The sequence below is a fragment of the Trichosurus vulpecula genome, chromosome 7, assembly GCF_011100635.1.
Source record: "Trichosurus vulpecula isolate mTriVul1 chromosome 7, mTriVul1.pri, whole genome shotgun sequence".
NCBI classification, from domain to species: Eukaryota; Metazoa; Chordata; class Mammalia; order Diprotodontia; family Phalangeridae; genus Trichosurus; species Trichosurus vulpecula.
Window position 1 is genome coordinate 191,271,656 of NC_050579.1, and position 13,466 is coordinate 191,285,121.

The 13,466-nt window shown below is 37.7% G+C and overlaps 1 protein-coding gene across 1 annotated transcript in view; it reads left to right on the forward strand.

Annotated features, from left to right (window-relative positions):
- UBE3D (ubiquitin protein ligase E3D) overlaps positions 1-13,466 on the forward strand; it is a 222,303-nt gene that overhangs the window by 59,327 nt on the left and 149,510 nt on the right. The window contains exons 6-8 of the mRNA XM_036767613.1: positions 1,564-1,633; positions 4,644-4,752; positions 6,957-7,126. Coding sequence (XP_036623508.1) covers positions 1,564-1,633; positions 4,644-4,752; positions 6,957-7,126 — 349 coding nt within the window. The remainder of the gene's footprint in view (positions 1-1,563; positions 1,634-4,643; positions 4,753-6,956; positions 7,127-13,466) is intronic.

Here is a 13,466-nt window from a genome sequence, read left to right on the forward strand (position 1 = left end):
TTTCTTTAATATCCTCTACCCTTTTTTCTATCTTTTCACTGCAGTGTTCTGTGGAAACTGAATTAAGAGAGCTACCAGGACTAACATCCCATTTTGTATTTGTCTTTGCTTCATTGGCTACCATTGATAAAGAATTTTCCATCTGGTATTCTACCAGCTGCTGATGAGCTTCTTCAAATTTAGCCACACTGGTCCTCTGATAACAGGTTTAGTCCGTCACTGATGCTCCACTGAAAGCCTTTCCAACATGGCAGAGTGTGCCAGAACTTATAGTCCACTGGTATAGCCTCTGATAATACAGTGTTACCTCTGTGCTGTGATAGGACATTGAAATAGGACGTGGTAGATGTTATGGAAGGCCCCCTCCCCCATCATGTTGGGTAGATCCTTTGTGGAGGAACTTTGGAAGAACATGGAAAGAGTCTTGTAGGAAAAAAAAGGCCCGGAGGAGTTATACAGTCTGTAGGATCCACATCTGTAAGGTCATAGATCCATTTCAGTCAATCAGTAAACATATATCAAGCACCTACTGTGTGCCAGGCACTATGCTGACCCATGGAGATACAAAAAGAGGCAAAAGACAGTTTCCTGCCAAATATGGAGGATTCAGGTATATTGGTGGGAGCACGAACTCTGGTAGATCTTACCCTGATGGAAAACTTCAGATATGGGCTGGTGAGGGATATGTTTCTGTTCTTGGATGACCAGTCTAATTAATTAGGAAGGCTTATTATCAGAGCTTTGGCTACCAGATGACAAATTCAAAGGATCATAGATTTGGAGGTGGAAGGGATTTTAGAGGTTATTGGGTCCAGCTCCCTAATTTCACCGATGATGAAATTGAGATAACAGGTTAAGTGACTTTCCTGGGGTCACACAGTGAGCATTTGAGGCAAGATTTGAACTCAGCTCTTCCTGACTCCAAGTTCAACCATCTAGTTGTCTCTAATTCTTTGGGCCAGTAATAAGTTATCTAAATGGGAGGAGAGGAGAGAGTTCCCATAGGGATGAAATCTGCATTCCTTAGGGACAATATATCTATGAGTGTAGCTCTTTAAATAGCAAATATATATATGTGTGTGTGTATATATATATATATATACACATATATATACACACATATATATTTTTTTTATGCAGGTGGCTACACTATGTACCTGTTGGGTCAGAATGGTTCTGTGGAATTGTATGATCATAGATTTAGAGCTAGACAGGATATCAGAGGCCATATAATCCAAACCATTTTTTACAGATGAATTCAAGACAAGTCAAGTGACCTCCCTAATGTCACACCTACAGGTAGTATGCAGCAGAGACAAAATTCAAACCCAGATCCACCACGGCAAATCCCATACATTTTCCACTGAAGCCCCATAGAAAACTGATCACTGGTTTTGACTAAGGAATTCTGAAAAGATTTACAGTAATGTTATTTCATTAGGGCTTTAAATATTTAACTTGAAAATGTTACGATTTGGTTTTGGGATGTATGAAATGAAAGTTTTATGTTTTAGTATTATTGTGGGAATTGCTTCCTCTTAAATTTTCTTCTTCCTGTTTTAGGGACCACAAAGTTTTATATCACAGAGATAATTATCCAGCCATCTGGGAGAGATTTTGACATGATACCAAGGTACAAATAGCAAATTGAGTTTCTTTTCTAGTCTCAAATGATGCAGGGAATTGCAGAGAGAATTTATTCTATCCTGGAATTTGTTTTGGTTATATAATGTAATGGATAAAAGTGTATGGATCCAGATTTATTCACACTTTTTGTAGCATTGAAATAATAACAGTGCCTTACATTTATAGAACATTTTACAATTTTCAAAACTTATTTCATACCATATTTGGTCCTTACAACTAACTGGTGAAGTTGGTTAGGGCTGGTTTTATAACAAATGAGGATACAAAGGCTCAGAGATGTTATGACTTACCCAAGGTCACACAGCTAGTAAATGACAGAGCTAGGATCAGAACCCAGGTCTTCTGATCACAGTCTCCATGCTCTTTGGACTGTTTCACAATGAAAGAAAAGGTGTCCAGAGCCTATATTATGGATAGCATTATGCTAGGCCAGCCATTATTCCTGTGAATCTGTGATCTCATTGATGTGAGTACAGTCTGTTCTGCTATGACAAAGCATATAAATTCCTCAAATGCGCCTTATTACTCAGAATTGCTTAATAAAAATCAGGGAGCTTATGGAAAAAATAGGGCTAAGGTTATAATGCTTAAATACTTTGTCAGTGATACCTAAAGAAAAGATAGGAGACTGATAACAATGCTACCACTCTTCTATATATGTTAAATGGTTAAGAAATACATAAATATTCTAATAAATATATAAATACTGCAACAGTGGTGTCCGTGGCTTTAGGTTGCTGCTTGGCCTGGGCCCCAGGTGAGTAGGCTGTGGCAGATGGTTATAGAGGGAGTAGGGGAAAGTGTGTGGACCCATCCTTCTCTGCCCATAGGTCCTACTGTACCCTGAAGATATACCATAAATATGGCACTTTACCTTGAAAAAGACCTGAAGTTTTCTTGTGGAAGTGGGTGTTAGAAGGGTTGCAATTTATGAGTTACTGAAATGGTAAAGTTTTCTATGTTCTCACTGTTTCCCATGGAAGAATTCATACATAAGCAAATTGAAATTCATGTTAGGCTCAAAATTTTACCTAATATGTCCCATTGCACTGGGATAAATTTGAGGTTTTGAAAGAAACATTATAGCAGAACCGACTGTATTTTCTTCACTATGCCAGATTATCACCCATTCATGCGTGTCCATCCTGTGCCTTTTTCCCATGAGACTAGGTCTTCCCATCTCACCCAGGCTGGAAATGCCACAGCCTCTCATGGGCCTGATCACAGTACTGATTGGCATGGAAGCCTTAACTTGATCTATTTTTCCAACCTGGCTCCGTTTGCCCTTTTTGAGGTGACCTGGTGGCCCCATCTTGCTGTTGGGGTTCACCATATTGGTACCAGACTTAGTGTGGGCACCCATTGGCTTTAGTCCTCTTGCAGCTCAGAACTCCCATACTCAAGCGTTCCACCAACCTCAGCCTTCCCAGCTCCAGGGACTACAAGTGAGTGCTGCCCCATGCTAGGCCATCGATATTCTTTTACAAATTTGCCACAGATGGTCTGCCTGACATACTAGACTTCTTCTCTTGACGTTGGGTGGCTACTGAGAGAGAGTGGAAACTCTCCGTCAATTATTTCTTGATGTGCAACTGACCCGTGTTTTTCCCTAGTCATAGGTTTCCCTGCAGACATGTTTTACTCTTTTTAGATACCAAGTATTCAGGGGGATTTATTTTGTGAGGGTCTGGACTTGTATTTTCATTGGTATGGGACGTATCCAGTGAGGAAAGCCCCTTCACTAGTATAAATCAGCTCCTTACAGACTCTGTCTTAGAGAATTGTTTGAGGACAAAGAGTTTGGAGACTTTCCCAGAGTTAGTATCAAAGGTGGGACCTATGTCCTCCTGATTCAAGTTGGCTGTCTTTACCCTAATTCCACTATACCTTGATGCCTTTCTGTGTGTCACAAAAGAAATATATGATATGGTTTCTGCTCTCCAGAAACTTAGAACCTGTTCCCCCTTGTGTTCTTAGTAATTAACCATTGGCTATTTCATCTAACTTATTTAAAATTAAAGAGATATTATGGGTTAACTTCTTAGTAATTAACCATTGGCTATTTCATCTGACTTATTTAAAATTCAAGAGATATTATGGATTAACTTCCCAGTGGTTCCTTCTATTTACATATCATTGGAAGATCCATTATGGCAAAATAATACTTCTGTTGCATCCTAGAAGGTTCAGTCTTTCAAGTCTTTCTGTTCTTATAGTGAAATTTACTGTAACATTTCTATATCTTGGTCTTGTTGGTATCTGAAGCTATGGTCATCTGACCATATTCAGCCTTGAGTAGGTTGTAAGTATCTTCACCTCAGAATTCACATTCTGTGTAAACTAAAAGAAAGCCTACACCATGACAAGATTAATAATAATAATAATAATAACGTCAGCTACGATTATTATAGACATTTGCACAATGCAATGTCTATGTGATTCATAAGAAACCTGTGAGGTAAGTCTGACAGATACCTTCTTTCCCGTTTAACAAATGAGGAAATTAAGGCTGAGAAAGTTTAAGTGACTCGCTCATATTTACCCAATTCCCAAGTGTCAGAGGCCAGGCGTAAATGAAGGTCTTCCTGACTTTTCAGGTACGACACCCTGTCCTTTATGTCATGCTACCTTTCAGATATATAGATGGCAACGCCTAATTTCCTTTGAAACTTCACAGTTCAGAATTGCCCGCTAGTGGAGCTGTTCTTTTGGCTTGGTCTGCTGGGGCATTTTCTTCGATTTTCAATTAGCGGTTAGGTTCCTGGGCTAAGGAATGGGTCATCGTAAAAACTGGGAGAAGAAAGCAAACATGTTACCACATTAAAATGTATTAAATCCACATCTGCTCCAGATTGTGAGAAAACCAGCAGTAGGCAGAGAAGTATGGCATCCAGATGTCTCTGACTTTCAGGCACCCTGTGGGTATTTTTGGCTCATCTTGCCAGTTACAGTTATTATGAGAAACACGCTGTGAAAATGGATTTCTGTTCAAACAGGTCTCAGTTTGTACAGAGCGTTGTTGCTCAGTGTCTGGTGGAACTGTCCTCTACTAGAAGCACGTTTAGATTCACTATTCAAGGACATGATGGAAAAACCTACATCTTGGTAAGAAATTCTCTTTTCTATGAGGGTGGGCCCTCCCTTCCTTCTTTGCCAAGGTGGGGGCCTGTGGGTGTGGAACACTGCATATAATGTCAGATTTGGTTGATGAATTGGTAAGTTTTGCTAAACTGATTTTTTTCACCCCACTTTTTTTTTTTTGGAGGGGGAAGGCAGGGCAATTGGGGTTAAGTGACTTACCCAAGGTCACACAGCTAGTAAGTGTGTCAAGAGTCTGAGACTGGATTTGAACTCAGGTCCTCCTGACTCTAGGGCTGGTGTTCTACTCAGTGCACCACCTAGCTGCCCCTCACTTCACTTTTGTGCATGGCTCTTCAGGTGGTGAAACGGAGGGAAATAGTGGGAAATGAAGATGATATAAAAGGATAGCTAATTAAAAAAAGTTATCGTTTCTAGTTATTGGACTTGGTTTCTTTTAAATCGTAAGCTCCTTAAGGGCAGAGACCTTGTCTTGCTTGTCCCTCTCTCTCTCTCTCCTACCATACCCAGGACCTAATACTTTTGTATTGTATTTAAATAGGCACACAATAGATATTTGTTAAATTTATTTGAGCTGTAGTCTTCTGTAATAAATTCTCCATGGGAGATATGTTTAGATCACAGATTATGAGCTTTTATTGAACATTTCTGTTTGACTTGTCATGTTGATGGATCCTCAGAGATGTATCTAGTAATTAGGTGGTGCAGTGGGTAGAGCACTATTCCTGGAGTCAGGAAGATACTTACTGTCTGTGTGACCCTGGGCAAGTCATATAATCCGTCTGCCTTAATTTTCTCAACTGTAATGGAAGTGTTAATAGCACCTACCTCCCAGGGTGGTTCTGGGGATTGAATGAGATAATATTTATATAGAGCTTTGCATAGTGCCTAGCACGTAGTGAATGCTTAATAAATGCTTTTTTCCTCCCTTCCTTCCTTCCTTCCTAGATAGTGCCCTTCCTTCACCTCCATTGAGTTGGAAAGGCTCGGTAGTTGAACAGGATCTTGCTCTGTGGGTATCCCTGGGTTATATGGATTAAGTTTTGCAGAGGCCTGCCAATAGTCCGGTCATCCTGCAAAGAGGATTCTGAGGTGCCATTCAGCAGCCCTGAGTGGAGTGTCCTCACATCACTTTTGAACTTCTCCCAGGACACAGCTTCCATACTTCCAAAAGGCCTTTCTATGAAATGCTGAAACCTTGACTTAAAACAATCTTCAAGGAAATCTCACAGATTGTGAAATCAGAGTTTTGATTTGTTTTTGCTAGATTTTCTTAAAGACCTACTTGTCAATCATTTTTTGAAATTAAATTTTATTTTTTTAAACAAATTTATTTTCTCTCCCTTCTATCCCCTACCTTATTGAAAAAAGAAAAAAAGACAAACAAGATCCTTGTAGCAAATATTCATAGTCAAGCAAAACAAATTCCATCATTGGCCATCTCTCTCTCTCTCTCTTTTTCTCCATATACATACATACATATACACATATTCACAATACACATATACCCATACATGCACACATAAATATATACATATACACACATATATGTTTTATTCTTTATCTGTTTACTATATGTAAGGCGCTGTGCTAAATACTGGGGAAAAAAAGAAAAATCAAAATTAGCCCCTGCCCTCAAGGAGCTTCTATTCTAATGAGGGAGATAAAATGTACATGAATAGATATATATGAAGTATACAGAGAATAGGTGGATGGTAGCCTTATAGAGGAAGGCACTAGCAGCAGGATGAACTAGGCCAGGCATCCTGCAGATTGAGGACTTGAGTTGAGTCTTGAAAGAAGCCAGGGATTATTATCCACGAAGTAGGGATGAAGAAGGAGAGCATCCCGGGGATGTCGGGAAAACCGACAGAGTCATGGAGATAGGAGATGGAGCTTTTCTGTCCGTTGCCCTTCATCATTCATTCCCGTGAACCATGCCCATATAAGACTGAGAACTTAAATCACTAAATGTTGTGTATGTTCTGACACCCACTGGCCCTTCTCCATCTTTCTCTCACCCTCTCCTTGGGCCTCCCTATTATTCCCTGAGACACATTGCCTTGCGCATAGTAGTTACTCACTCACTCAGTTTGTTCATCGATTGGTTGGTTGGTTGATTTCAGGTTTTAGAAGAGCATAAGGAGAACCATTGCAGCTCTTCATTTCAGTTTTGGTGGTTTTTTTTCTTTCCTTGCTATCATCTACAGGTGTGGCTTTTAAACTCAGACAGTTTACTGATTGAATCTCTGGGAAATTCAGAGAGCTTCCAAGCATTCTCATTATTCGGAGACATGGAGAGGTTGGATTCCAACTCTGTAGGCATCTGGAATGCTGTCAAGGTTCTTTACCATCCGTGTGTCAAAAATAGAAACAATGAGTAAGTTACAGTTCTTTGTTTAATTATATTATGCTTTGGTTTCTGTTTGCGTGTTTGCAGTTCAAGGGATTACTATTTCAATATTTCAGTAATGAGTTCCATAAGAAATTTGAGTTGTTATTTTTGCTAGATAAAAATATTAAATGAGTCTTTGGTCCTTCTTCTCTTTTGAAAACCTAAGAACCTGACTGTGAAATTCCATATTTTAAGATTGAGGGGAGAAAGTTGACCTATCAACTTAGATAAAATATTTGTTGTTCAGTCTCCTTTAGTCATGTTCAATTCTTTTCTTGGCAGAGATACTGGGATGGTTTGCCGTTTCCTTCTCCAGCTCATTTTACAGATGAGGAAACTGAGGCAAACAGGGCTAAGTGACTTGCTCAGGGTCAGGCAACTAGTAATTGTCTGAGGCCAGATTCAAACTCAGGAAGATCAGTCTTCTTGATTCCAGTCCCAGTGCTCTATTCACTGTGCCACCTAGCTGCCCTTGAATTATGCACATATTTAATTAAATTAAAACAAATTATCATTTTTTTTACTTAACATTTAAAAAAACTTCCTCTTCCCACCACTTCTTGCAGATTTGTTTTATGGTTGTTTCAGCTTCATGCAGCAAAGCCTTCCTGTGTAAATTGGGATTTCATCATTGTCAGAGCTATCCCAGTTTATAATGTACCTCTGTTCTCAAATAGGCTTTAGCTTAACATTATGTTCTTTATAAATGTTCTAAGAAGAAAGGGCTCCAGGCTTAGACCATGGAGCACATCCAACAGATAAAGATGCTGTTGACATCGTTAATACTACGTGGTCATGCAGTCAGATTCCAAAAGAATAGAAAAGAAAGGACAAAAAGTTGTAAATAGAGTATTAAAAAATGGAATTCTTTTATGCTTTTCTGCCACCATATGCCTTTTGAAAACAAGGGAAGTGTTGTAGATGCAAGAAACTTTGACTGTCTTAGGAAAAAGTGATGGTTTGTGGAGTTGTTGGTAATAGGGGTGATTATCATGCCTCTTCCTTATGTAGCCCGTCTTCCAAAGGGTTTTAGGCAATTCATCCATTTATCCCATCTTATTACACTTATTCTGTCAGAGTAGTAAGAATCATATTGAAAGTGTTAGCTTATAATGAACTGAGGCTGATGAGAAAAGTGAAGGCAATGCAATTTTTTTTAAGGGAGGAAAAAAAAGGATTAAAGGATGGATTCTGCTTTGAGTAGATGGGATGATAATTAACAACAACGCTCCTTCATTCTTAGTTTGCAGCTGCCTTCTCTTCCAGAGTATGACTCTTGGACTGGAAAGGACAGGAAAACAAATGGCTAATAGAGACTAATATGAAGGTAAATAAGGAGATGGATAGTAAGAGAAATACGTAGCTGTACTTGATGAATTCAGGTCGTCTAGCTCAGGTGAACTCGGTCCTCAGGTACAGAAAGAATGGGTGAATGTGATGAAGCCATTTTCAGTGATACTCTGAAAGGTTGGAGAGAATAAGAGATAATGGAGAAAGTTGTTGAATCATTTCAATTGTGTCCAAATCTTCGTGACCCTTTTTAGGAGTTTCTTGGCAAGGTTACTGGAGTGGTTTGCCATTTCCTTCTCCAGCTCACTTGACAGGTGAGGAAACTGAAGCAAACAGGGTTAAGTGACTTGCCTAGGGTCACGCAGCTAGTTTCTGAGGCTGGATTTGAACTCAGTTCTTCCTGATTCCAGCCGTGGCACTCTATCCGCTGAGCCACCCAGTTGCCTTAGTGGGGAAGTAGAGAAGGCAGATGTTTTGATTTGCAAATATAGGACCAGAATGGAGTCAGGGAGCTTGACTTCAATCTTAGCCAAATCCTAGACCATAGCTTTAGAGGGGTGATTCAGGTGGCAGAGTGGATAGAATGCCAGGCCTGGAGTCGGGAGGATTTGAGTTCAAATCCGGACTCAGATACTTGCTAGCTGTGTGACCTTGGGCAAGTCACTTAACTTTGTTTGCCTTGATTTCCTCATCTGTCAAATGAGCTGGAGAAGGAAATGGCAAATCACTCCAGTATCCATACCTTTCCCACCTATTACTTAATCCACCCCACCTCCAAGGATCCCTCCCTTATCTTCCCTGCAGTACAACTCTCTAATAGTGTATGGGCTAGTCCTAGAGAATTGCCTACCAGCAAGAGAAGTTTAAAAGAGGAACAAATAGATTGCTACTCATTTACTCTGAAATTGCTACAGCTTACTTCTTTCTAACTTTCCTTGCTTTAAATGTTGCCCAACACTCCAATAACCTTCCCCCTACTCCCCATAACTGATTTCTTCCATACTCACAACCAACCTTATTATTCATCTTTGGTCTTAAATATATACAGAGTGTTTCTGCTGGCTGGGAAGCCAGAATTGATTTTTAATTAGATTATGCAACATACAAACATGTAAATGTTTTCTTTATTCATTTTATTTGTTTAATCTCCTTTAGTTTTTGTGATCTGTAGGTTTTTTGCTTTGTTTTGGTTGTTTTGTTGTCGTGGTGGTGTTTCAAACTTCCTCAGGACATAGAGCAATTCAGTGTTACTCATTAATAGAATTTCTGGGCCCCTCTGGTCTTTTTCATATTTAATTTATTTTGATTTAAACTATTCATTGGAAGGAACAAATACTGAAGCTTAAATATTTTGGCCATACACTGAAAAGACAGGACTCATTTGAAAAGGCCCTGATGTTGGGAAAGATTGAAGACAAAAGGAGAAGGAACGGCAGCGGATGAGATGGATAGATAGTGTCATGGGAACAGTGAACTTGGACAGGCTTCGCGAGATTGTGGAGGACAGAAGGGCCTGGCATGTTATGGTGCACGGGGTCACGAAGCATCGGACAGAACTGAACCACTGAACAACAACAACAAAGAATGGTCTTTTTTTCCTTGAAAGCCCTTTTTTTTTCTTTTTAAAAAACAAAGATATTCTCTTGATGCCTTTTGTTTTTCAGTTATTTTGTTTTTCAGTTATTTTTGAATATGATTTCCCTCTAGCAAGAACTTAACCCTCTCACATAAAAAAGAGCTCAATCCAGTGACAGTCTGACCGAAGGGAAGTATGTTTCATTATCTTTTCTCTAGGACCATGATTGTTTTTTCACATACTTAAGAGTTTTACTTCCTTTTGGTGATTTACGGTCTTGCCGTAGCTGTATATTATTCCCCTGGTTATTCCTATTTCTTTCTGCATCAGTTCATACAAGTCTCCCCCGGTTTCTCTGAATTCTTCATAGTTGTTATTTCTCGAGGCATTATAATATCCCACGACACTCTTTTATCAAGATTTATTTCGCCTCCTACTAGCTAAGGGTAACTCACTTTGTTTCTAATTCTTTGCTGCCACAAAAAGGGATATTACAAATATTTTGTTGTTTGAAGAACCATTAACATTCAGAATTTGTTCATCATGAATTAATTAAGATAGGCTGGTCTTGTGACAAGAGTGAGGTATGACTGGTGGATAGCCTCTGGACTCCATTGCCAAGAGACCTAAAGGAAGGCATCTAACACATGAGGTGGACCCCCTGTGGAATATTTACAGGAGGTCATGGACAGGAGTCAGATACAATGAGATGACACGAATGGGTCAAGATCTGAAATGTGGAGAAGGAATAACCATATGGATGGGTCACAGATCCATTGACATATTCATTAATCTTTATATTAGAATCTAGTTTTTCTACTCATCTAAAATGTCAGTTTTTCTCCCAGTTCTTTACACTTGTGTAACTTAAATTTCAACATCGTGTCTCTTCGATTCTGTCAGTTTTTCAATAACTTTTTCATGTCCCTTAGTGATGCTAACAGAAGCAATTTGATGAGTCTTTTTCCAGGGTCCTGTTGCTCACCCTTTTCTGGGAATTGTTCTTGTCTTTGGGGCAGCAAATGTGAGAGAGAATATTATGACGTGAATCAAACTATCCATAATTACACATGCTGCATATCTTAGAATAAACAGGATAAATGGTGAGGTACAGTGTAAATGTTTAATGTTATCTTTTCCTCTCTACTTTAAATAAACATGAGAAATAGATATATTTTCATTAAATCCTACAGAGGGATTTTATAAACATCTGACACCTTGTTCTGCAATTTTTTACAGAAACAGGAAATTAGAAAAATGAGACCATTCACTCTAAATATTTTGGAAAGTGAAGAAAAAGTTTTTTTAACTGCTTAAGTTAGGTAAGGCCCAAGTCTATAATTTGTTGGGTATTTTTTCCCTAAGGAAACATCTGATTTTTAGCATTCTGGGGAGTTTGGATTAAGAACCAAAATAAAAGCTATAATCATGCTTTTAATAGCACCATTTCCTACTAAAGTCTATTAGGGATTCAGAGGGAAAGATCCTGAAAGGTGATATTCACCAACACTTTCAGTGTTAGCCCAACTGAGGAAAAAAAAAATTATGAACTAAGTAGATTTGAATTTTTTGCCTGCATTGTGATAAATATAATATATGTAATATATTATAATATAGAAATGTTTCTGCCACAAATGCCAGGTCATTGTTTTTCTGAGAAATAATAGATAGAAATTTTTTTTGGAAAAAAAAAACCCAACATGCAATAAAATTTAACAAAAAATTTTAAATTAAATTTTAATTAACTAAATTGAAATGAATATTCAATTAATTTAAAATGTAATTAAAATTAAAAATAATTCTGTAATGACATTTAAATACAGAAAATGTAGGCAAAGTTCTCTAGAAAGAAATAACAATGTGATATAGTATGATAACAGCATAGACATCTGTTAGCATTTCCTATCACACTTTATGAAAACACTAATACTTTTTTATGTGTGGTCAGATCTTGTGTGATTTAGTTATTTCTCACACTTTTTTTCAGTGACTTCGCTAGAGTAGGTAAATTTGGGACATAAAGAAATATAAATTCATAAAATATTCTTATGCAATTTGCCCAAAGTGCAACATTTCTGGTGTTAAGATTTTTCTGGCTGAGAGAGATGATTTAATCAGGGTTGGGTGAAATGTAAACCAAGATTCCAAATGCCTTCAATTCCATAATTTGAGTCAGCACTAAAAATTAAATTTTTTTTAAAAAGTTTTAAGACTTCACCGTTTAGGTAGAGATCATAGATTTACCCTTGCATGTTGGATGCTGGTACAACACTTTGAAATGCATATGTGTGTGTGTGTGTGTCTGTGTCTGTGTGTGTGTGTGTGTGTCTGTGTCTGTGTGTGTGTGTGTATGTGTATTTGTAATTTTACAAACTACTTTAGTATAATAAATTGCATGCTAGGTATAGAGGAAAATCAAAACTAATTGTATGTAATGTGCAATACATACATATATTTATATCACAACATAAACAATTATAATAGGTTTTTGGCACTTACAAATAATATACAGACTGATAATTAGAATATTACTGGGTTGAAGGATCTGAATTTTGAAAGGAGCAATGTAACTTTATCCACCTATTTATTCAGAGACAAGATGGAAAAAGCTTTTTTGTCTTTTTGTGAAAAGAGCAGGTTGAGTGTGTGCACAGCTAAAAGCCAGGAGCTACATAGGAGACGTGTCTGCCTTCCAGACTAGTCTATCTCCATTGTACATATTAATATATTGAAATTTTCTATTTTTCAGATTAAGGATCAAAATATTTTTAAAGCTACATTATTTTTAAAAGTGTTGGTATTTTCTTAGTTGACTTAGAAACTTTGTTTCAATTCATCTTTGTTGAGTTAGAAACTTTAACAGACCCATTGAAATATATGTAGTAGATATATTTGTCTACTATATATGTATTTGTGTCTCATTTTTAGGGGATGAGACTGTGTGCATTCTATTAAAGATGATTTTTTTTGAAAGATAGAAATTAAAAATTTAAGAATTTTATCTGAAAAAAATTGCATGCTTGAGCAATGAGTTTATTAATTTCTGTATTGTTTCTGCATTTTTTGCCTTGCTTCTGCAGAATTTCTGCATTTTTCCCTTGAGAGACATTCAGTGGAAAAAGAATGGGGGTTTGCAGCTGGAGGACCTAGGTTCATGCCTTGGCTCTGCCACTTTGTGTGTTATATGAACCCCTTTGGTCTCAGTTCCCTCCCTTGTAAAATGAGAATATTGAACTAGATATCCTCTGAAATTTCTTCCAGTTCTAAATCTTTGAAATTGTTTTTTTTTGAGATTTTTTATTTTTAGTTTACAACACTCAGTTCCACCTAATTTTGAGTTCTAGATTTTCTTCCCCTCTTCCCCCCTCCCTCCCCAAGACGGCATGGAATCCGATATATCTGCTACATAAAACTTTGCATTGAACTTATTTACACAATAGTCAAGTTGTAAAGAAGAAT